This window comes from Trichechus manatus, unplaced genomic scaffold (assembly GCF_000243295.1).
Source record: "Trichechus manatus latirostris isolate Lorelei unplaced genomic scaffold, TriManLat1.0 scaffold00069, whole genome shotgun sequence".
NCBI lineage: Eukaryota > Metazoa > Chordata > Mammalia > Sirenia > Trichechidae > Trichechus > Trichechus manatus.
Genome location: NW_004444005.1, coordinates 1,578,575 through 1,602,355, shown reverse-complemented (window position 1 = coordinate 1,602,355; position 23,781 = coordinate 1,578,575). Strand labels below are relative to the sequence as shown.

The 23,781-nt window shown below is 51.2% G+C and overlaps 2 protein-coding genes across 6 annotated transcripts; one reads left to right on the top strand and one right to left on the bottom strand.

The window, feature by feature from the left end:
- Positions 1-796: 796 nt before the first annotated feature.
- On the top strand, positions 797-7,937 carry MBD6 (methyl-CpG binding domain protein 6). Its single transcript, XM_004379876.1, has 13 exons — positions 797-932; positions 1,885-1,948; positions 2,143-2,279; positions 2,556-2,658; positions 2,785-2,947; positions 3,174-4,214; positions 4,392-5,053; positions 5,331-5,484; positions 5,665-5,834; positions 5,969-6,382; positions 6,486-6,538; positions 6,754-6,817; positions 6,980-7,937. Exons 3-13 carry the CDS (start codon positions 2,167-2,169, stop codon positions 7,052-7,054), a joined length of 3,012 nt encoding a protein of 1,003 aa, XP_004379933.1. The 5' UTR covers positions 797-932; positions 1,885-1,948; positions 2,143-2,166; the 3' UTR covers positions 7,055-7,937.
- DCTN2 (dynactin subunit 2) lies at positions 6,329-23,341 on the bottom strand. 5 transcript variants are annotated; one of them, XM_023734536.1, is made up of 16 exons: positions 23,025-23,341; positions 22,006-22,074; positions 16,194-16,199; positions 13,499-13,595; positions 13,233-13,294; positions 12,817-12,915; positions 12,371-12,531; positions 12,022-12,172; positions 11,631-11,696; positions 11,389-11,427; positions 10,253-10,330; positions 10,088-10,159; positions 9,731-9,833; positions 9,519-9,610; positions 8,497-8,579; positions 6,329-7,019 (listed from the first exon to the last, which is right to left on the bottom strand). In XM_023734536.1, exons 1-16 carry the CDS (start codon positions 23,058-23,060, stop codon positions 6,959-6,961), a joined length of 1,275 nt encoding a protein of 424 aa, XP_023590304.1. In that variant the 5' UTR covers positions 23,061-23,341; the 3' UTR covers positions 6,329-6,958. The 5 variants fall into 5 exon arrangements, with proteins under 5 accessions (XP_023590304.1, XP_023590305.1, XP_023590306.1 ...); XM_023734537.1 differs by lacking the exon at positions 16,194-16,199; XM_004379878.2 differs by lacking the exon at positions 6,329-7,019 and having other exon boundaries at positions 7,976-8,579.
- Between the last annotated feature and the right edge of the window lie 440 nt (positions 23,342-23,781).

Genomic DNA, 23,781 nt, shown 5'->3' with positions numbered 1-23,781 from the left:
CCCTCATGGGGGCAGCCAGAGTTTGTCTAATTAGAAACTGTCACAAGGCAGGCTGTGACTGGATGGCAGGCCTAGGTGGTGGTGTGGCAGTGACAGGTTCTTGGCCAAGCCGCTCTGTCTCTCCAGATGTCCATTTCCCCTTCTGTAAATAGGGGTGGGCATGGGCTGGACCAGATGGTCTCTCCTGGCCCAAAGACAGACCAGGTTGTCAGTGACAGGCAGAGGTCATGTGACTTGACAGGCCGAGGTTGTGTTGTGACATGTTGACCTGGGGAGGCGGGTCAAGTCCCAGCACACTACCCGGGAAGCCTTTGGGGCGGGACAGGGCAAGTCGCGACTTTCATCTTTTGGGGCTGGCCCCTCCCGGACCTGGCATTCTAGGCTCCTCAGCAGATTGTGGTTTTGGAAGGGGCCCGTCCCCGGGGAGGGCGGGGATTGGCCCACCGGTGGCCTGGGAAGAGGCGCAGATCCTTCCGCGGAGCATGGGGGAAGGGGGGCCGCGTGGGGTGTTTGTTCTCTTGGGGATTAATGGGGGGGTTGTGGGGGAGGGGTAGGCGCGCTCCCGCATGCGCACTGCCGCCCCTCCTGTTGGCTCGTCGCTGTCCACTGGGCGGGGGCCCGACCCCGCCCCTCTCCCGTCGGGGCAGCGGCGGCGGCGGCGGCGGCGGCGGCGGTAGCGGCGACGGAGGCGGCAGCAGCTTGCGCAGTGCCTTCTGGGAACGGAATCCCCAGGGCTGCCCCTGGCCCCCATGGCGCATGCGCGGGAGGCCGCTCGGTGATCCGCGGCGGCAGCGGCGGCGGCGGCGCTTCCTGCTAGGACCGGCCGGGGCCATACCGGAGGCTCGGGCTCCACCGACCCTCCTCCCACCCCTTCCCACTCACCCTCTGGGCCGCAACTGCGCAGGGCGGGGCCGGCCGAACCATGGGCCGCGGTGAGTGCGGGGCCCGGCCCCCCCTGCCCCTCCCCCTACTCTCCCCTCCAGTCCCTACCCTCTGCCCCCTCCGCGTCCTTTCGGCCCCTTTACCCGGCCTCATCCTCACTCCCCCGCCCTCACCTGCCCCCGCCGTTTCTTCTTTCACTGCCTGACTTCTGCCTTCTTCACCTCCCTCCCCTCAGTGCTTCGCCCACCCTCCGCCCGTCCTCTCCCCAAGTTCCTTCCTACTTCGTGCGTCTTCCCCTCCTCCCCAAGCTAAGGGAAGCAGGCTGGGGTGACAGGGCGCCTTGTTATGAGAGGGAAAGTTTGGAAGCCGCCAATGTCGTGTGGGAGCGACGGTGAGGTTGGGGGGGATCTTTGCACTTTTAAGGGGTGCCCCCGCATATCAGAGGAGAGTCCTTCTTGCAGCTAATTTGAAGCCAGTGGGAGAGGAGATTCTGAATTCCCTTGCCTTAGATTTTCGGGAAAATCAGAAGCTTCTCAGGATCCTGGGAGAACACCCAAATGAACTAGATCAATGATTGTCTAATGGAGCAGGCATGGGGGGAGTTCTACTGGTACCACTCTAGGGGGCAGTTGGGCAATTGCCTGGTGACCTGCCGGGCGATCTGTACTTTTATATGGTCTTCCTGGGGGAGGGAACGGCAGGGTCCAGACACTCTGGGAAACTTCCTAGTAACCTGGTCTTATGAGAACTTGCCCACACTCCAGGTCGAGGTCTTCTGACCCTGATAGGACAAAGGGGCCTTGCTCTTTGTAATTGCTTGGTTCCTGGGAGTTGGGGGTCTGGCCCTCCTGTTCCTAGGGACTGGGCTTGGAAAGGATGGTTATGGACTCAGCCAGCAGATCCTCTCGCATTATTAAGGATTTTTCTTCTTTTGAGAAAGCACTGGACTATGGTGCTCTGCTGCACTGGGCAGATTCCTGACAGTCCCTTCTTGTGTTGCAGGTGTGGGCTAAGCAGGTGGCCCCGGCTTTAGACTGGACCCCACAATGTTTGCAGAGATGTTCAGGTAGCCATGGTGGTGTGACAGAGGGTTTCCCCTTATTCTCCCTGTCAGCTCTTTGAGGGTTTCCTCTTGCCACTCTGGCTCTTCCCCTGAGTTCTCTTGGGTCTCCCGACAACCTCTGTCTTCTTGGAGTACTCCCTCAGGTACCCAGCCCAGCTCAGTCCTCTTGGTGCCCACATGGATGTCTGTGTTATCAGGCACGTGGGAGCTGATTACACACAATGAATGGGGGCAATGAGAGCAGTGGAGCAGACAGAGCTGGGGGCCCTGTGGCCACATCTGTCCCCATTGGCTGGCAGCGCTGTGTTCGAGAGGGTGCTGTGCTCTATATCAGGTATGGATCTTCAGAGTTCCTCAAGTTCCATCACCCCAGACAGAGCCGAGATCTCTGCTACCCTATTGCTCTCCTCTGTTCTTCCTTTCTCAGCCTTTTTGCTCTCTGCATTTCTGGCCTTTTGAATCACTTCTCTGTGTTTCTGTCTCTTCTCACATCCACTTACCCTTGCCTTTCCTAGGAAGGTCTTTGACTTGACTTACAAACTGTCTTTTAGGAGTGTTCTCTGATTCAATGTCAGTTACATTTATATTCTCTGACCCCATACTCTTTCAGCCCAAGTGGCACAGAGCTGTCTTCTTTGGAGCAAACCCGGAGCTACCTCCTTAGTGATGGGACCTGCAAGTGCGGTCTGGAGTGTCCACTCAATGTCCCCAAGGTCAGCCTGCTGAGGGGTGCCAGAGAATACGGGGATAGGCCTAGAGACTTAATACAAATCACTGACCTCGGTAGCCCTTCTTACAGACTCCCCTCAGGGCCCTTGACCATGCATTCTACCTCATAGGTTTTCAACTTTGATCCTTTGGCCCCGGTGACCCCGGGTGGGGCTGGGGTGGGGCCAGCATCAGAGGAGGACATGACCAAGCTGTGCAACCACCGGCGGAAAGCCGTTGCTATGGCAACTCTGTACCGAAGCATGGAGACCACCTGCTCACACTCTTCTCCGGGTGAGTCTTCCTCACTTTACAGGAAGGCTGAGGAGAACCTTAGGGCCTGGAAGAAGGATGGTGGGAGGAGCTCTATGAAAGGCAACCTGGAGAAGGGTGGAGTGAGGCTTGGTGAGAGGAGGGGGCATGGAGGTTAGGAATCTGTGGGAGGTGGGACTGGAAAAAACAAAAGGAAGTTCTGGAAAGGGGAGCCTCAGGCTGATCCTTCATTTCTCATTTATTGCAGGAGAGGGAGCGAGCCCCCAAATGTTCCACACTGTGTCCCCAGGGCCCCCCTCTGCCTGCCCTCCCTGTCGAGTCCCTCCTTTAGCTCCACTTAATGGGGGCCCTGGTTCCCTTCCCCTAGAACCACCCTCAGTTTCCCAGGCCTTCTCCTCTCTAGCAGGCCCTGGGGGGCTCTTCCCACCACCAAGGCTTCCTGACCCAGTTCCCTCTGGGGGCAGCAGCAGTCCCCGTTTCCTCCCGAGGGGCAATGCCCCCTCTCCAGCCCCACCTCCTCCACCTGCTATCAGCCTCAATGCTCCCTCATACAACTGGGGAGCTACCCTCCGATCCAGCCTCGTGCCCCCTGACCTGGGCTCTCCTCCAGCCCCTCATGCCTCCTCATCACCACCTTCAGATCCTCCCTTCCACTGTAGTGATGCCTTAACACCCCCTCCCCTGCCCTATAGCAATAATCTCCCCGGCCCCCCTGGTCCTGCTACTCAACCACCAGTGTCTTCAGCCACTATGCACCTGCCCCTGGTCCTGGGACCCCTGGGAGGGGCCCCAACAGTGGAGGGGCCCGGGGCATCCCCTTTCCTTGCTAGCAGCCTACTCTCTGCGGCGGCCAAGGCACAGCATCCCCCGCTACCCCATCCCAGCACTTTACAGGGCCGACGGCCCCGTGCCCAGGCGCCCTCAGCTTCCCACTCCTCATCACCCCATCCTTCTCAGCGTCGGCCGCGCCGACCCCCAACTGTATTGCGATTACTAGAGGGGGGAGGACCTCAAACCCCTAGACGCAACCGTCCTCGGGCCCCTGCTCCTGCTCCCCAACCCTATCCTCTCGCAGAGCCATCCCAACCGATTCTCCCTTCTGTGCTGTCTCTGCTGGGACTCCCCATCCCTGGCCCTTCCCATTCTGATGGAAGCTTTAACCTTTTGGGGTCAGATGCACACTTTTCTCCACCCCCAACCCTCTCCTCAGGGAGTCCTCCCCAACCCAGGCACCCCATCCAGTCCTCTGTGCCTGGGACCACCAGTGGCAGTCTCAGCAGTGTGCCAGGTATGTGAGTATCACGGAGCTTTCCCTTACTGTGGGTGGAAAGAGGCAGCCAGGGCGTTTAGGGGAGAGTTTACACAATTTTTTGTTGGTTTTCTGGGTTGGGGGCAGGGTGGTTGGGTTCTTTGGACACTGGGAAAAATAGCCTCCCTTGAGCTGAATCTCTCTCTTCCTTTACAGGTGCCCCTGCCCCACCAGCTGCCTCCAAAGCCCCCATAGTCCCCAGCCCTGTGCTTCAAAGTCCATCTGAAGGGCTTGGGATGGGGGTGGGCCCAGCCTGCCCTCTGCCTTCCTTAGCTGGTGGGGAGGCCTTCCCTTTCCCCAGCCCTGAGCAGGGCCTGGCACTGAGTGGAGCTGGCTTCCCAGGGATGCTGGGGGCCTTGCCTCTCCCCCTGAGTCTGGGGCAGCCCCCACCTTCTCCATTGCTCAGCCACAGTTTATTTGGCATGCTGGCTGGGGGAGGGGGACAACCTCCCCCTGAGCCCCTGCTACCCCCACCAGGAGGACCTGGCCCTCCCCTAGCCCCAGGCGAGCCCGAAGGGCCTTCGCTTTTGGTGGCTTCCTTGCTTCCACCACCCCCCTCAGACCTTCTTCCACCGTCTTCAGCACCCCCTAGCAACCTCCTTGCCTCTTTCCTGCCCCTCTTGGCCCTGGGCCCCACAGCTGGGGACGGGGAGGCATCCGCAGAAGGAGCCGGGGGTCCAAGTGGGGAGCCATTTTCAGGTTTGGGAGACCTGCCCCCCCTCCTTTTCCCCCCACTTTCAGCCCCCCCTACCCTCATAGCTTTAAATTCTGCGCTGCTGGCTGCCAGCCTGGATCCCCCCTCGGGGATGCCTCCCCAGGTGAGGATAGAGGGTGAGTGGGTGGGACAGAAGAGGTAGAATCAGAGATGGGAGCTGGGAATCAAAGGTTTTTGGTTTCATGCCTGAGCTCTTCCTCAGGGTCTTTGGGGAGGGCTTAGTTCTTGGCTGGGGGTAGGATGGCTTTAAGAACTGGGTCTGTATTTAATAAGCGTGGCCTACTTCATGTGAGACTTCAGTGAGTTTGTGTACGTGGAGGTACTATAAGTCTATCCCACACTTTACACATGTAAGTGCTACCACCATTCTCTCTCCTTAGCCCTGTGTCCTGAGTGCCCCCCAACCTGGACCACCTACCTCCAGTGTCACCACGGCAACTACTGACCCGGGGGCCTCCTCTGTGGGCAAGGCCCCCTCCAACTCAGGGAGACCCCCCCAACTCCTTAGCCCTCTGCTGAGTGCCAGCCTGCTGGGTGAGTCTGAGGGAAGACTCTTGGTGTGAAAGAGAAGGGAAGCAGTAAAAATTGGGAGTAGAGGCTGAGTGGATTAGGAAAGAAAGTTTGTGGTCACTGGATAAAGGCTAGAGACAATAATAAGGTTTGCTCAGCATAATTAGTTTGCCTGGAGAGACCCCTGACTTTATAATTCAACAGGTGACCTGTCTTCACTGACCAGCAGCCCTGGAACCCTCTCCAGCCTGTTGCAGCCTCCTGGCTCTCTTCTCTCTGGCCAGTTGGGGTTGCAGCTCCTCCCTGCGGGGGGAGCTCCTCCACCCCTCTCAGAGGCTTCTAGTCCCCTAGCCTGCCTGCTACAGAGTCTCCAGGTGAGCATATGGATGTGTGTGTTTGTTAGGGAAACAGTTTTTTCCCCAGACTCAAAATAGCTTTTGGTGGCTTTCTGAGTTACATTAGCAGAGGAATTGTCATTGAGATGGGGATTTTCTTTTTTTGCCTTCAGCTCCCTCCAGAGCAGTCGGAAGCCCCTTGTATGCCCCCTGAGAGCCCCACCTCAGCCCTTGAACCGGAGCCTGCCCGGCCTCCCCTCAGTGCCTTAGCCCCACCCCATGGTTCTCCTGATCCCCCCGTCCCTGAGCTGCTCACTGGGAGGGGGTCAGGGAAACGGGGCCGGCGGGGAGGAGGGGGACTTAGGGGCATTAATGGTGAGGCCAGGTCAGGCCGGGGCCGAAAGCCTGGGAGTCGGAGGGAGCCTGGCCGGCTGGCCCTCAAGTGGGGAGCACGTGGTGGCTTCAATGGACAAATGGAACGTTCCCCAAGAAGGACCCACCACTGGCAGCATAATGGGGAGCTAACTGAAGGGGGTGCTGAGCCCAAGGATCCACCCCCTCCTGGGCCCTATTCTGAGGAGCTTAAGGTGAGTGCAGTGATTCAGGTGTGGGCTGAAGCGCTCTGAGGAAGGGGTGGGGCCGTGGTGCTGTTTTCTAACTTTCCCACACATACAGTCCATCTTTTCTCAGGTGCCCCCTGGGGTAGTCAGAAAGTCTCGTCGTGGCCGGAGGAGAAAATACAAGTGAGTGTTGGGTCTACCACAACCCTGGCCTTTCCCCGATTCTCATTATTACAGAAATGTCCAAAAGGTGATTTTCAAACAGGGCAAGTACTTATCTGAATATGAATAGGGATAGTATACGTTTACTATTCAGATGTAGAAAGTTTCCCACCCAAACTGTGAAATTCACCTGGTTTTGGGAAGGTGTTCCTGATCATCTGTGCCCCTTGTTGCAGCCCTACCCGAAACAGCAATAGCTCTCGCCAGGACGTTCCCTTGGAACCCAGCCCCACCACTCGAGTACGTGTGTGTGTTAGTATGTGTGTGTGGCATATACAGGGAGGGTGGGTATATAAGGGATGGGGCAGGAGAAAAGGAGGGTTAGAGGGAGTGGGGAGAAGAAAAAGGAGTTCCTGATACCCAGCTGTTTGATCACTTCTTTCAACTTCTCCTCTTGTACAGGCGGCTGTCCCTCTGCCTCCACGGGCGCGCCCTGGCCGTCCTGCCAAAAACAAGAGGAGGAAACTGGCCCCGTAGCAGCCATACCTGGAGCTGGATCTGACCCTGACTGGGGAGAGCTGAGTGCTGAGCCTTGGGAGCGCCTGCCAGCCATGTGCACCTGTGGACAGTGGGTGGGGGCACTACTCCTCACTCAGAGCACAAATGCCACCCCTTCCCCTACAATCCCATCCTGAGCCATTGCAAGGGGTAGGGAAGCTCACCCCTCCCCCCCCAAAGCCATGTCACTGAAAAGGCCTGGGGGGGTGGTATATGGCCCTCTCCCCACCAGGCGCTAAGGGGAACACCCCCTTCCCCAGGTCTTTTATTTAAGTTATTTTTGCACAAATGACTCTTTTATATTTAATTCGACTTCATTGCCTCCCTTTTTGAAGCCAGCAGGCTCAGTTTACAAACCTGTGAGCTACTGTTGGCTGCTGCCCTCCTTCCCAGTGAAAGGTACAAAGCAATAAGCATCATGCATCCTCCCCTCACCCCTCAACTCCCCTCTGTCTCTGGCTCTGGCTCAGGTTGCTCAAAGCACAGATCCCCTCTTACCCCTATCCCCAGGTTTGAAACACATAGCCTCATTTTAAGGTGTAGCCAGGTTCCCCCTACTTTCCTCTGGGATTATAAAAATGGGGTAAGGGGGCAAAGAGAGCCCTCAGGGCTTCTCCGCCCATACACACTACACTGCCCCTTCTCCCCATCGAAACGCTCAGAGACGTTGCGATGATGCAACGTGGTCCGACCGGAGCGGCCAGCGTGACCAGCTGTCCAGGGGCTGCCTTCTGCCTTTTCTTTTGTAAAGACAAGACCCTTGGGAGTTTTAATTCTGTTTTGTACTTGCCCTGTGGGGCCTCCACTGCTTTTCTATGGGAGACACTCTTAATTTAACAGATGAGAATATTTTGAAATTCTGGCTCTGGCTCTGTACTTTTTTTTTTTTTTTTTCCCCTTAGTTCTTTGGTGAGAACAGGTTACAATTTAAACCTTCTCTCGTGGTAGAGTGGCTTAGACCACCTGTTGTGCCTGTGAATGCGTCTATCTCTCAGTGCTGCCTCTTCCCCAGGAAACAGAGCAGAGGCCACACAGAGTACAACAGCATTTAATGGTCAGAAACAGTTGTACAATATTACAATCAGCCACAAAAGCTGTGCTGGAGGGCAGGACCCAACCCTTCCCCACACCAGACAAAGTAGTATTGGACATGAGTTGGCATGGGCTGGGCCCAAGTCCTCATTCTTGGGGCCTGAGGGGAGACCACTATCAAATATCCCCCCGTTACAATTCTGTATTCAGGAGGGGAGGAGTATAAACCCCACATGCAAAAAGAACCCCTTGCCCCCAGTGTGAAATGGGATGGGGATGCGAGAATTATAGTTAACAGGAAACTACTGCAGGGACAGCCCTATGTAAGCTGTTAACATAGTTCAAGGGGTAGGGAATCCCTCTGGTCCCCATCTCCCAAAGGTGCTCACTTTCCCAGCTTCTTCATCCGGTCATCAATACTGGCAAAGTTCCCCTCAACTGTGGCCAGGTTTTCACGCATGGTTGTCTGCACCTAAAAAGTGACAGAGTGGTTTGACTTTGTCAGGTCCTCGTGCTTAGGAATACCTGGATGAAGACCTGAAGAAATTCCCTGAGAGGAAAACAGGAAGAAACACAGCTTATGAGGCCCAGAGCGGGATGTTCATGGCACTAGTTTTCAGACTCTCTTTGGAGCACCATGGAACTAGCTCAGGAAGAAGCAGGGCTCTAAGAATTCCCATCCTGACTTTAACCAGTACAGTTCATCTGTTTTATAAATAGAGGACCAAGTAAGACTTGGTTGAAATGAGGATTTTACTGGTTCAAAATTTTTAGAAAATTGCTCTAGAAGAAGGAAATTCCATTATATCAAGTATTTTACATGTATTTTCATTTATTTTGATGGTCCTGTGATGCTGGTCTCCTGACTTTAAAGCTCCCTCCAACACTGAGAACAGTGCCTCCAACAGAAATTGAGGACTGGCTACATACAGGGCATGGCTAAGGAATGAAGAAGGGGAGGCTCACTGCCCACCCAGGGTCAGGAAGGAAGTGGCAGAACCAGGTTGGAGCCTGGTTCCTGATTTCAAAGCCTTTATTCTTGCCAAGGTAGAGAGGAGCAGCTGGGTGAGGATCCCAGGGAGAGTAAAGTAAAGCTGAGACTACAGAGAAAAAGGGTAGGCTTTATAGGAAAAGCTGGTGCTTACTCAACCCCGTAATTTGGCCATATTATTTTGCCTAATCCACATGACTGTGTGAGACAGGTGTAATTTACAGATGGGAAGAAGGAAGTTCATAGGTTAAGTCATCAAATGTCCCACAACCACTGAGTGACAGTGTAGAGACTCAAACCAAAACCATGCCATACTAGCAGGCTACAAAATGACCTAAAGCAGAACCTTACGAGATAAAGCTGGAGAAGCTAGTCTGTGTGCTGGAGAAGGAGGTGGCAGATCAGTAAAGGCACACACACCTGGGTCAAGAGAGTGGTATTGTCCTTGAGGGAACTAGCAATCATCTGCTGGGTCGTATCCAAGTGTGTCAGAAGCTGACCAAACTGCATGGCTACAAAAGAAAGTAGTAAGAAAGGTATGGTTATAACTAAAATCTGAGACTAAGGAGGGAGGAGAACCAAAGTCGTCCACTTTTCAATTCCTCTTAGCACCCCTGGCAGCTGCCTCCTACCTTGCTCATGCAACTGCTTGATGGTGATGAGTCTCTGCACCAGCTCGGGAAGGGTGGAGGCGACAGGGCTCCAGCGCTGTATGGTTTCATATAGCTGGTGCACCTGGACGGACACGACAGGGCACAGAGGGGATGGCTGAGGTTTTCCATGACGTAGACACTGTTATTTCACTGCAGTGGGGAAGGGGTCACCTGGGCAGAGGGAAGTACTGCCCTTTCTCAGCTGTAACAGCTGATGAAGACAGGGACCTGAGGATTCAGTGTGCTCCCATGCTTTGGTGTTACTACCAACGATGACTTGGACAATATGAGGGAATGGGAAGGGATAGGAGAATGGGGTAAAGGTGTCTTCCTGACCTTACTTTGTGTATCTGCATCCTCTACGGAGGCTTTATGCTTGGCAATCTCATTCACCTTTCCCAGGACACTCTGAAAGTATAGATTTTAAGATTAGGAGTGAGGGCATCCAGGGCTTCCAAAATCCCGAACTACCCACAATCCAGCTTGCCCTCCACTTAATACCTGTAGCCGAGCCTCCACTTGGTCCAAAACTGCAAGGTCCAGGGCGCTCACCTTTGCTTGCAACAGCTCTACAGTCTCCTGGAGGTGAGACAAGCTTCATGAAGGGGGAAGGATCAGACTAGGAAGAGGCCCTCCATATCCTACTACAGTTTATAGCTGTTGTTGTTCTTGGGTGCTGTCAAGTGAATTCCAACTCATACTTTACAGGACCGGAGCATTGCTCCCTAGGGTTTCCAAGGCTGTAATTTTGTGTGTGTGTGTGTGTGCTTTAAGTGAAAGTTTACAATTCAAGTTAATTTCTCAAACAAAATTTATACACGCATTGTTACGTGACCCTAGTTGCTCTCAGCACACTCCTCCTTTCCACCTGATTTCCCGTGTCCATTCAGCCAGCTCCTGACCCTGCCTTCTCATCTCACCTCTACACAGGAGCTGCCCATTTATTCTCATGTACCTACTTGAGCTAAGAACCACACTCTTCACGAGGATCATTTTTATGTCCCACAGTCTAGTCTAATCTTTGTCTGAAGAGTTGGCCCTGGGAATGGGTTTAGTTTTGGGCTAACACGAGTCCAGGGGTCATGCCTTCCGGGGTCCCTCCAGTCTCAGTCAGACCATTAAGTCTGGTCTTTTTACTAGAATTTGAGTTCTGTACCCTACTTTTCTCCTGCTCCGTCAGGGACCCTCTGTTGTGTTCCCTGTCAGAGTGGTCATTGGTGGTAGCCGGGCACCAGCTAGTTCTTCTGGTCGGAGGCTGATGAAGTCTCTGGTTTATGTGGCCCTTTCTGACTCTTGGGCTAATATTTTCTTTGTGTCTTTGGTTGTCTTCATTCTCCTTTACTCCAGGTGGGTTGGGACCAATTGATGGATCTTAGATGGCCACTTGCTAGCTTTTAAGACCCCAGACGCCACTCACCAAAGGGGGATGGGATGAGCAAGGCTGTAATCTTTACAGGAGCAGATCACCAGCTTTTTTTTTCCTATGGAGCTGCTGGTGGGTTCGAACGGCCAACCTTTTAGTTCGCAGATGAGCGCTTAACCACTGTGCCACTAGCAGACCCAAAAGCAATTGTCAAAGCAAACTCAATCCCCGTATCCCCTCATAATCCAAACATTCCAGTTCCTGCCACACTCACCATAAGACAGGCTCCCTGGAGACCTGCTGAAAGGGGATTCTGGTGGGAAAGGGAGGAAAGAAATCAGCGGCCCTTATATCTCCATGTGATGACCACATTCTCCCATCCTTTCTGATTCTAGCTGGCAACCCACCGGCTGACCCCTGTTCACTTCAACCCCTTCTTGACTCAGCCCAGGCTGTGGACCTTGGGCTCAGAGAGCAGGACCTGAGGCTCAGACTAAGTATAGGACAGCGCCTGACCTGAGCATCCTGATCACAGCGCACAGCTGCCTCCAGCTCTGTCAGGCGCTTCTCAAGTTCTGCAACCTAAGGGGAGGAAGGAGGTGAGATTTGTCATCTGCCTCCCTGCTGCTGCCATGGGAGGAATAAGATCCAGTTCTTTGCTGCTTGCCTCCCCCACAAACCCCACCACCAAAGGGGCTCCTTTCCCTGGAACACATTCCTAGCCACAATCTTAAAATCTTAACCGAGAGTAGGTGGGCAAGGAATACAGGGAGAGAACGAGACGTTGTGGAAGAAACAGCATTCCTAGCACCCTCTTCCCAGGTCTGATCCCTCAGAGGGAGTCAAGAGAGTCTTTGGGGCCAAGTACTTACCCCTCACCCTGCCCTAGTACCACATACATACGTACTTTGGCAGCTTGAGAGAACTTGTCCTGCTCAGGCCGAGAATGTAGTTCATAAGTGACAAGGCTGCTATCTGGAAGGGCCCCACTGGAGGTCTTTCCCCCTGAACCAGTGCTTCTGCTGTTCTTTGTTGCTTCCAGCTGCAGCAGCAGGCGCCTAGGTCAGGACACCAAGTAGTAATACCATGACTTGAAGAATGTGGGTGAGCCCAGTCATTCTCTCTCTTTTGCTTCCTAGTCAGCATTAAGGAACAGCTAGGCCTCTTTCCCCTTAGCATCTCCGTCAGTACCTGGCTGAGCCCCTCCCATCCACAACCCAACCAGCAATGATTTCCCAACAAAGGAAGGCACCCACTTAGCCAGAGCCCCATCGGGGTCGGTGAGGTTGATCGCAGCATCTGGTCCCAGCAGCTTCTCCAGGTGGGAAGCAACCAGCTGCTGCTTCAGAGCGGCCAGCTGTTTAGCCAGTACCACAGGGGTCAGCTTCTCCTCAGTGGCTGACTCCTTCACTGTTGTCTGGTATGAAGAGGTGGAGACACAGTAAGGAGTCACGAGAATGAATCAAGGGAGAAAAACGATCAAGACCTTGAATAACAACTGTGGCTGAAAGTCATTGGGATGGTCCCTCGCATAGCAGACTGCCAACCTGTAACACCGAATGTAGAAGCATGTGTCCTCCTATACTCTAGAAACCTCATCCCCTATTCCAGGAGCTTAGGGAATCTTTCTCCTCCTACTGGGAGTTCCAGAGATCAATGACTGTTAAGTCAGCAGAGATAGGAGAAAAGAGTTTATAGTTACCCTGATTTTCTCAACTTCAGTGGTCAGCTCTTGGACCTCATGCAGTAGTCGCTGGTACTTTTGCTGGGGTGTCTCCTTTATTCCCAGGCCCTCTCCAAGCTAAGGAGCAAGCACAGGGGGTGATGTTATACCTTTTACCATACAGAGCCTCAAGAATTTATCCAAACCCTAGCCCTAAGTCTTAGGGTGTCATGGCCAGAATCCACAACACCCTAGGACAGAAGAATTGGAGTAGCCAAAGGCCTAGAGACTCTCCAAAACAACAGGGGGCAGCGTTCTCAACTGCAACCTGCTGGGTTCCGCAGGACCCTTGGCCGGAGACAAACTCAGATTCCCAACTGCATCCCCTGATCTTCCTCCTAAGTGTCGGCTGGATGGAACCCCCACACCATCCCCTCAACACACACACAACAAACCATCTCATAGTCTCCAGATTCATATCCTGTTCTCTTGGTTTTTCCAATACGATCTGAGAAATCTGCCAGAGAAAAGAAAAATAGAACTGAGAGCCTGATCTAAGCCCAGGGAGTCACAGTTTCCGGTCAGTGTGAGGGCTTCCACAAGCCATCTCCACGAGGGAACCTTTCCCCAAAACAAAAGTCACTAACACCTGAGGACAGGAAGCCATTTTTCACGCTTGTCCTTCAGGCTTCTCCCCACCCAACTTCTAGCCCAGTCTCACCAAGTCCCTTTGTCCCCACTCTCTTGTCCTTGAACTTGTCATAGGCAGCATTGGGATTGACAATGATGTGCTCCACACTTGTGCTCGTCAGCTCCTCCTGCAGGAATAGGTGATTCAGACCAAGAGCAGAATTATTGCCACTCTAGAGCCATACCCCACAAAATCCTCAAACCTTAGGAGACTGGGTCCTATTTTCCAAGGGGAAAGAAGGGCAGTTCCATTTCAAGCTGCCAACCCAGGCTCAACCTAGGAAACGGAAGCTTCCTGATAAATTTGGAGTCTCAGTTGTATAAATATTAACACCCTGATTCAACTGGGAACAGAGGCAGCATAACCTCCCCACCCACTCTGTACATAAGTCTCCCCATCCCCCACCCCATCCAACTGGGCCCTCCCAAAGTTATCTGGCACACACCATGCACTCTAGGCAAGAAACCAACCTGACCTCTTTTAACCTCCCCCTCCCAAAAGCAAATCTCCTTGGTGGCTGAGGAAGTCCATTTTAAAGCTAACCTCCCATCCCTGCTAGAGGTAAAGAGGAGAAAAAGCAAACAATCAAGCCAATAATCTGAGGGTGAGTATTAGGACTTTAAACCTACTAAACGGAGGACACCAACTCTCAGATATAGAAAGAAGGCTGGCAAAGGGCCTGACCAACAGCCCAGTAATTAGGCCATTGTGAAGCCAGAGAATTCAGGGGATAGGGAGGAGAGGCAGGGCTTATTGGATTATTATTTTTATTTTGGATTATTTTTAAACGGACATCTTAAAAGAAGCAAAGGCAATATCTACTTGCCAAGAGCACCTTAGGCAGGGGCTACTTGTGAGCCTTGAGATGGAGAAAGCCCAGCATCTTTTCAAAGAGAAGCTGCAGTACCTGCCTCTTCTCCCTGACCCTCTGCTGTGCATCCAGCACTGAAGCATTTCCAAAGACAGGGACACATGATAGAGGAAAGTGAAAAAGAGACTTCACTCTAGAGGTTGAAGCAGAGAGATTCCCTTCTTACTAGATATTTACTTCCTGTCCACAGATTCCAATAAGTACACCAAGACTGGGCACTCCAGACTGCATGTCCTTCCTTCAATTGTCAGAAGCATGACGGCTCTCATTACAGTACTGAAGGTAAGGAGAGGGAGACCCAAGAGGCCTTTTCTATTGGGAATGACATCTCTACCTTCTACAGTTGTTGCTAGTTGCTGCTAACAGAACTGCTCCATAGTAGAAAGGCAAAATGCGTCTTCTTCCCTTCTACTAGGTGCAATGGCTGCACATCAGAATCACTTGGAAAATGTAAACAAAAAGGAAGGAAGGAGAAAAGGAGGACAGAAGAAAGGCCTAGGCTCTCCTCTGCAGATTCTGACTTTACTGTTCTGGGATACAGCCAGGGCACTAGGCTGGCTTAAAGAGTACCCAGGTGATTCTAACATGCAGCCAGGCCTGAGAACCTCTGCCGGGGTGGGGGGTGGGGGGTGTTGGGTGGCGGTAGACAGCCATCAAGGAAAAAGAGCAGCAGATAGAAGGAAGCCCCATCCTTCACCTTTGCTCTGCTACTAGTTAGAGAGGGAATCAGTGTGAGTGCCAGCTTTAAAAATAAGCGGGGAGAGGGAGTGAGGAAAAAATATTAACTTGATCTTTGGCTCTTCAGGAAGTGCTGGGCAGAGGGGCAAGAGCTAAAGACCGAGGGATAATAAAAGGGCTCAATGTCCCACATGCAAGTGCCAGCTGGCAATTGAGTACCAAATTATTATCTTTAACCTTCTCTGAGCATCCACCAGCCCAATAACTGTGGTCTTTGGCCTCTACTCTGTGTTCATCTGAGGACTCATGCTCAGGATAGACAACCATCTTCCCTTAAGCTCACACTCAAGAATATGCTACTCCTCCCTGTGAGAACCAATCACATTGGCCAATTAATACCAATGAAGCAGAAGTCCATTTAAATAAACAAAAACAAAACCTTCCTAAAAAAAGACAAATGGGAGGAATAACCTACAGACCAAAAATAAAGAAACAAATCACAGCTACCATTTGTTAAGCCCGTACTATGGGCCAGGCACTGTCCAGATGAGAACATACTTTTTCACTTTCCTAAATAGGGAATCAAAAACCAAACCAAACCTATTGCCATCAAGTCGATTCTGACTCATGGAGACCCCATATGTTACAGAGTAGAACTGAGCTCTACAGAGTTTTCTTGGCTGTAATCTTTACAGAAGCAGATCACCAGGCCTTTCTTTCACGGTGCCGCTGGGTGAATACAACTACCAACCTTCTGGTTAGTAGTTCAGGGACCTTAAATAGAGAAGGGACCTTAAGGGTGGAGTAAAAACAGGCAAACAAGGTGAATTTCAGAGGTTCTGGGCAGTAACAGAAATGGGCAGCACTTTCTTCCAACTATTCCCTGCTGCAGGAGCACGTCCTGGGTCAGGAGGGCTGCCTGACGCTGGCATCCTCTTGGAGCCTCTCCCAGGGTATGGCCCCAGAAGACTCAGGCGGGCAGCACGCGCTAGTCCTCCAGTGGCACCTATTCTGCCAGTGTCTAGATCTGGTGCATGGGTTGGGACAGTGTCATTATAGTGATTTGTAAGATGGAAAACAGGGATGAAAGATTTAGTAGAGACAAAAGGACAGAGAAATCACTGCCCATTACAGCACACCCCGTTAAAAAAGCAGATGAAAGGTCAAGCTTCTTACCAGCTCCTTGCGGTTTCCCCAGAGGTGAGAAAATCAAGAGTTAAAAGGAAAGGGAGTGGGGGACGGGGTGAGGGAGGGGGAAAAAAAAGACAAAATTGTTATTAGCAAATTGTCACATGCACTACACGACAGTCTTCAAACACGCCACACCACAGGGCCCCTGGGGAGCCTAGCAACATTTTGGGACCAAGAAATTTCCACTGGGGTCACCACATACCCCGAGAGAAAGGAGAGCGTGAGACCCTTTCCTTTCTGGTGGTGAGGATGTCATGAAGCTTTGCTGTTAGTGACAGCAATTTAGGATCATCTGAGAACTAGCAGTTAGATTTACAAGCTAATGGCATGAATAAGAAAGTGCAGGAAGAGAAGGCTGAGGTGGAGGGGAAGCTGCAGAGGTGGAGGGGAAGCTGTAGAGATGACAGAATATGAAGCAGAGGTTATGGAGATTCTGAGGACCTGTAGCTGATTGAGGGTCCATGATTCTCACAGGAGGAGCTCCCCTTACTTGGTCTTGGCCCAAGTCTTCCTGTCTCCCTTTCTCCAGTTTTAAGAGAATTAGACATTTGGATGGCAGAATCAGTCACAATGAGGGTAGGAAGATGCACATGCTCATGTGGGTGGTCTGATTTGCCTTCAGGTTAGGCAGAACAGAATATGTCAGCCACCGACGGAGAGTTTAAGGAAACTGGAAGGACCTAATTCCAGCCCCATTCTTATTTTCTGCTGCCAGAGGAGAGGCAAATCCTGGTCCTTCATGCAGCCTGGCCTATTGGTATCCATCTTGAGTGGTTGGCAACTCACCCCGCAGCTCTGAGGGATCCAGAACAATTCTGCCATGATGTGCTAGTACAAAGAGTCTGAGGACACCAAGATTCACAGCTACTAGCCCATGTGCAGAACATGTTTCTTCAACCCTCAGTTCACAAGATTCACACGGGCTGGAGGGTGGACAAGGGGGAAGGGTGAGAGTATTCCGAAGAGGCCTTATTTTAGTTCAGGCCATGTAGATAAGGCTCCCATTTCCAGGCAAGGCTGCTAAAGAACTGCCAGGAAGGGGAATCGAATTGTATACCCTGCCTCTCTAGAAGCTGTCTTGATGGGCAGATGAAAGTATAAGAGGGTTAAGGATGCTTGTGTGCGTAAGACAATCCATGGTGGGAGAAAAACAATGCTACTTCCTGTCCCAGAGAGTTCAGCCACAGATACACCTGAACCTCAACCTCTCCATTCCCTGTTTCATATCAGGGTCCAGCCCAGCCAAGACTCCTTCTTTAGTCCAGGTCCTGTACTCTAGGCTGGGATGTGTCTGCACAGAGTGGGTGGCTGGGTCTAAGCACTCATAGGTGTATATATGTAAACACATAAGGGGAGACACATACTTTGTACCTTTCTCTTACCTGCCCCACTAAGCTAAAGCCAGTTGGGAGAAACTCAAGAAGAAAAGGACAATGGGCCATGAGTTCAAGTTCAAATCATATGGAACAAGCAAAATGGGAAGGCAGAAAATCAAAGACAAGAAAAAGTGGCATATTAGTTTGTAAACAGTATATACCACCTCCAGGTCTGTGAGAGTATTTTATGCATAATTTCTGCAACCTGGAGTAGTAACAGTTACCATGGAAACCTACAGTCACCTTGATTGGAAAATCCCAGGTGCCTTGATCACAAGTACCAGCTTACCCGGTACATCACTCCCAGTCCCTCTCGCTAATGGACTCCCAGACTCCCCAGGGCTGTTTGGCTAAGTGGCGATGCCTCAACGGGCAAAACCCGAGGTTCAAAATCAGAGAGAGAAGGCCACTGCTGCTCTCTGAGCCTGTTCCAGCTCTGCGCCGAAGCTGCAGCCAGGGGGGCTTCAGAACCACGATGACAAGGAAGATGGATAATGCTGTAGAATAAAACTGTCCAGGATGGAGCCATGTAATGCTGACCATCCATTATTTCTCAGGGAGGGGTTCAGAAGCAGAGAAACTGCAAAGTACAAATAACGCAAATTATTTTTATCTTAAAATTGCATACAACACTTGCCCCCTCCCCCGTTTCTCTAAAGGTTTAGCATAGGCGGATATCGAAACGATTTTTTTTTTCCTATGGATAATCCACACACAGCTAAGAAGTGATGACTGTGGTTGTCCTCCACCCTAGAATGACTAAAAGTCAGTCCTTTTCTCTTAATTCCATTCCAGCCTGAGGAGGAGAAAGGCAACCCCCTTCTAACTCCTGCCCCTAAATGCCTCGTGTCCAAAAGCATTCATAGCCTCCATGTTTCCACCCCATCCTTCATTGGACAGTTTTATTTTGCAGATCTCACATGGGGAGGAGACAATGATTCATGGATCAGAGTTGTACTTCTACACTTGATTAATGATCTTTAAACATGAGGCCAGCAGGCCCCACAGTGACCCAGCTAGGGAATCACTGGAATTTAAAACTATTAACCATAACAAGAGCACAGTGACAGAGCATTGCATGCAAGATGGCAGATGAAAAAATAACATGCAGAGAAGAAGCATCGAATGGTCTTACTTGTGCAAACTAGTGTCCAGGCAAGGTGGTGAGGAGGGAGGATGGGGGAAGCATCAGGAAAAACTCAGGTAAGTTCAAGTGCGCCAACAGTCAATGAACACAATCAAGCATACTCTATGATACCCCACTCTAAGGAAGACAATTTACTGTTTCTCATCTTTAGCTGCTGGTGTCTAGCACTACCAACTATTTGGAGAATGGAAGCCTCTGCTGGTGCCCCACCAAGCTTTGGCTAGGTCATTTTCCCCTTGCACATGGCACTGGGGGGCAGTTATGCCATAAGGGAAGAAACTAAATCCTGTTTTGAGTGAGGTTTTTAAAATTTATTCCCCTTGCTCCAGCAGTTCAAAAGCCATGAGCCGAATGCTACACAGACCCAAGGTAGGCTGTGGGCCCAGGAGAGAGGGAATCCCATTTGGGAATTTGCTTTCCTGACCAGGCATTTTAAGAAAAGTCTCCAAACAAGCCCATCATCCCAATTAATTCAAGAGTGTCTAAAATGAGAGAGGAAATCCTCCCAGATCGAGGAAGAAAGGGCTGGCCTGCTCAGTTTTTTGCTCTATTCCTGTTTTGGAATATTTTACTTCCATTAAAATTGTTTTAAAGGAATAGAAGGAAAATCAGGATCATCTGTACCAAAATTAAAATTGTCTACCATTTTTTCCCTTCTTATACCCCACTGTGGGAACTGAAAAACTATGCATAAGTTAAAGTAGCAATGAAAGTCTTTAAGGATACTGGAGAACATTATGTCCTTCAGGAACCCAATTTCTTCCAAAATGGAAAAATTAGAGAAAGGAGGTTAAATGACAGTGAGGATCAATGCTACCTATTCCTTTAAATAAAAATCTGGACACCTTCCCAAAGACTCCACAAGGACCTGGTCATATTTGATGTCTCCAAGAAAGGGAACTAAGCAGTGGTGGCCAGGGATGGGAGAGCCTTTTCACTATACAGACTTGAATCTTTTTTTCTATGTGTATACATTACCTATTTTAAAAAGTATATATATTTTTTAAATTAAAGTTGAAAATAATCTGGAGGCTAAGCAGAGAATGCTGTTGCCAGAGGCCAACAAGGTAACTGAAAACCTCTGATTCAGCCACAAAAATGGTTATGTGCACTTGTCATCTGTTCTGGGTCCTGGGAAGGTAGAGAAGGGGATAGGCTGCTGGTGAGAATCCAGCCCTCATGGACATGAGGTCTTTGGACTGTCTAAGGACAATCCACTGCTCCTCGAGCTGCGCATGTACATCAGTATTAAGAGCAGCAGTAGAGCCATTACTCAGCTGATTTCCCAAAAGCTGCCCTCCTAACGCCCATAGGGACACACAGGGGCCAGAGATATTAGCTGACACCAGGAAACATCTTAGGCCTGAGGGCTCCTAGAGCAGCTGAAGGTTGCCCACCCTACTTACTCCTCCCTGGTGATGGAGAGCCACTTAGCTGAGCCTTAGGTGATGGAGGCAACTCGATTCCTCCTGTATTCATCATCCAGCTCCTAAGCACTGCTATACCAGCATCCTGAGCAACATGCCACAAGAAATGAAGACTCATGGTATCCTCTCTCCCCATAAGCCACCCCATTAGACATTAGACACTACTAAAATAGGCTGCTCAGGCTCAGTGCGGACCAACAGCCAACCAGAGCTGCACATTTAGGTTCTTTCACGCCTGGAATGGTTGTCATCTTCTTTTGATTAAGAAATCTCTCAGATGCTTCAAAAGGAAAATTATACTTTTTTTTGGTCTGAAAAGGGGACTGCTTTGATACTACCCTTTTGTCTCAGTCATGAACAAAGTTACAAAGTTCCATTCATTATCTTACCATGAAGGCTTGATAATTTTTAGGCAGAGGCCTAGGCCAGAACTGAGCAGTCTCTGAACTGTGGCAGTACAATGAAGTCCTCAGCATACACATCCCTACCCTGTGAGGCCAGAGGCAGCCTCCTAATAAGATACCTCTTGGAATGACAGGTGCATACTCAGGTCCTTGGACAACAACATTATTCTGCATTGATCTCCAGACACTCAAGCTTGGGGGACAGCCTGACATGCCAGCAGATACAGAAGCCACAAGGACACACCACTGAGAGGGGACAGGGAAGGTGTTCCCCACAAAGTAGGAACCACTTCCACATGGGGGAATCAAATAAGGAATAAGTGAGTACGCCAAGCCATACATTATAAGCCAGCAACCAGCATTCCCCAGGACTAACCAGCCCACAGACATAGCCATAGCCACAGGACTCACAGACACGCGTATTAAGCCTGTTCCCTCTGACTCTTGGTCACACCTTCACTCAGATCTCACACCATCAACGTGACTTCAGCTCAGCTCTCTTTGGAAATAATAGAACCTAAAACACATCCTGTAAGATATGCTAATGGATCTTTGTCCCCCTTGGCACTTACATACAGAGTTTCTACTACGTTGATTTTCATTCACTCAATTTTTTCTCTTCCAAATGTTTCCTATACGTATCCTAACTCCGCTATTAGTCTGGGGGCTAGTCTGCAGGAACATTTCTTCCTTCCTCTGCAGTGCACTTAAATCAACACAAAACGAACACATCCAATAAACAATGCTAAGGGGTCCCCCTCCTGGTTCAAATATGTCCACAGCTAGCTAATTCCTTCCTCCTCAGTCTAGATTTCTTCTTGGATCTGAAAGTGCTACAAGCATCTCTCTTCTGCTGATGTGAAAGATTTATGTTCTCCCTCAAACTTATTTTGCTCTTACCAGGCCCCTTATCGCTCTAAAATCTCCACATCATTTTCTTACTTTTTGCCCAATGGATACTGAATATTCCTATAAAATATCCCTCTATACTTCAAAGCCTAAATCTTGGTAGGGTACTAATGAATATATAGAGAGCGAAATACTTTATGAAATAAAAGGCCTAGTCCTAACCTCAAGTTATTTATAAGTATTATAAGTGCTCAGGCTTCATGATTTATTACCATGAACTAGAACCCATGAACCTAAGTCTCTAGCCCCAAACCTAACTGTTTTGAGATACTGTGACTTGATTAAAAAGGCCCAAGGATCAGAGTTTTGCAAATAGATTTTCTTGGTTATATTTCCACTGACTTCTTTCTCCTGTCATTGTTCATTGATGGCTGTAGGCCCAGTGAGACCTTTGCAAGCCCTGCAACCTACATACCACCTAGGCTGGGGTTGGCATACCCACTTATTACTGTGGCTCGCCAAAGAAGGGAAAGGGCCTGCCTGGGGAAGATATGTCAGAGTCCAGAGGAGTCCTGAGGCAGCACACAGTCTTACCGCATCAAACTCCGCTTGATCATCCTCAGGTAGGTCGCTGGTTTCATAAACATCTGGCTCGTTCCTGGCCTGCAGGCAGAAGCAGTGATCACCAGACCTCACCACCTAGCATACCCGCCAACACCCCTTCCTCCATTCCACTTGAACAAACAGAAGGCAGGCTGTGACGCCAGGATCCTGTCCTTTCTCTTCTACCTGTCAGTTCCCCATGAACAGCATGTCAGTTCCCCATGACTCTGGGGTGGGGATGACAGTGGGGACAACCGGGATCTGATGGTAAATGGTATGTAATGAAGACAAAGATGTTACTCTGAATCTGGAAGTGCGGGGCATGTCCTTGGCAATCATGTCGGAAGCAGGTGAAGGCTATCCTTGAATTAGGCCCGGTACACCACTACCCTGGCACAACGCTATCCTCCAATTAGGCCAGGGACACCACTACCCTGGCACAAGGGCTCAGGGTGAGTCAGGACCAAGACCCTGTGACCCAACCCCCACCCTGAGGATGTAGGCAGTGCCGCACAAGTAGGGTACACGGAGCAAGTGCATGGTGGGAGGAAGGGGCAGATTCCCTGAGGGCAGAGGTCCACCTCTGACACAAGAAAAGTTCTGCCATCCTGATCTCTTCCTTGGCAGGGTGAAGGCCATCACCACGTAGCCTGGTGGGTGTGTTCTGGGGTGGGGTGAGAGGTGGGGGGTTTATGGGGAGATTTGGGGGGGCATGGGAGGTGTTGACACTGGTGGAAACATTAGGGCAGAAGTGGTAACGACCGCAGATGATTTCGGGGCCGGGGAACCGGCGCCTGCCGGAAAGGAGGCCTGGCGCGCCGTCCGACGGCACAGCCCAGTCGGGTTGAAGAAGTCCGGAAGGTGCTGCGGCCGGTCTGGCAGCGAGGGGAGCGCGCCCTTGGGGCGGAGGAGGGGCTTCAGGCGGGAGGGGTTGCGGGATGGTGTCTGCCGGGGGTCCTAGGGAGGTCGGGGGCGCGGTCCTGGGAAGCCGGGGCCGGCCCTGTACTCACAATGCCGGGAAGGTCGGCGTATTTAGGGTCCGCCATGGCGGCGGCGAGGTGGGGTTGGGTGACCAGTGCCTCAGTAGAGCCGAGGCCGGTGTTCGGACAAGGGACAGGCTGAGTCCGAGTCCCGGGATAAGGCGTCGGCAAAGAGAGCGGCGGCGGAGGCGAACGAGCGAAAAGTCTCGCGACAGGAGTAGCACAGCAGAAGAGTAAAGCAAAAGTCGCGAGAATAGCCCGATGCCACACCCCTGGCGAAGCAGGGATTGGCGAGAACGAGGCCAGGGAATGAGGTAATGGCAGGGATGGAGGGGGAAAAGCCGCCTGGGATTGTGGGATGTGTAGTCTTGGCAGGCTGGGGCTTGGGAGGGGTGGGACAATAACGCGCCTTGAGGAGCTATTTCACGTTACTTATTTTTTTACACCAAGTCTGTGAAAGAGGTTTTATATTTCCTGTTTTTCAGATGAATAAATTGGGACTCCCGGAAATTAAGTGACTAGATAAAAATCACACAACTAGTCCTGTTGTGGCACAGCCAGGACTTTAAAAACAATAACAAATAAAATTTAGTAAACGCTTGGTGTGTATTAGAAGCCCTGGTGATTCAGTGGTTAAGAGCTATGGCTGCTAACCAAAATGTTAGCAGTTGAAATCCACCAGCCGCTCCTCGGAAACCCTATGGGGCAGTTCTACTCTGTCCTACAGAGTTTCTATGACTTGGAGGCAACTCGATGGCAACGGGTTTTTTTTTTAGTGCGTATCAGG

Bases quoted from the DNA above. Each gene is read 5' to 3' on its own strand.
- MBD6 (XM_004379876.1), top strand. From the start codon at position 2,167: ATGAATGGGGGCAATGAGAGCAGTGGAGCAGACAGAGCTGGGGGCCCT. The intron at 4,215-4,391 runs GTATGTGAGTAT...CTTCCTTTACAG, and splicing joins CAGTCTCAGCAGTGTGCCAG to GTGCCCCTGCCCCACCAGCT. The intron at 5,835-5,968 runs GTGAGCATATGG...TTTTGCCTTCAG, and splicing joins GCCTGCTACAGAGTCTCCAG to CTCCCTCCAGAGCAGTCGGA.
- DCTN2 (XM_023734536.1), bottom strand. From the start codon at position 23,060: ATGGCGGACCCTAAATACGCCGACCTTCCCGGCATT. The intron at 22,075-23,024 runs GTGAGTACAGGG...TTCTGCCTGCAG, and splicing joins ACGCCGACCTTCCCGGCATT to GCCAGGAACGAGCCAGATGT. The intron at 13,295-13,498 runs GTGAGACTGGGC...TTTCTCTGGCAG, and splicing joins AGTGGGGACAAAGGGACTTG to ATTTCTCAGATCGTATTGGA.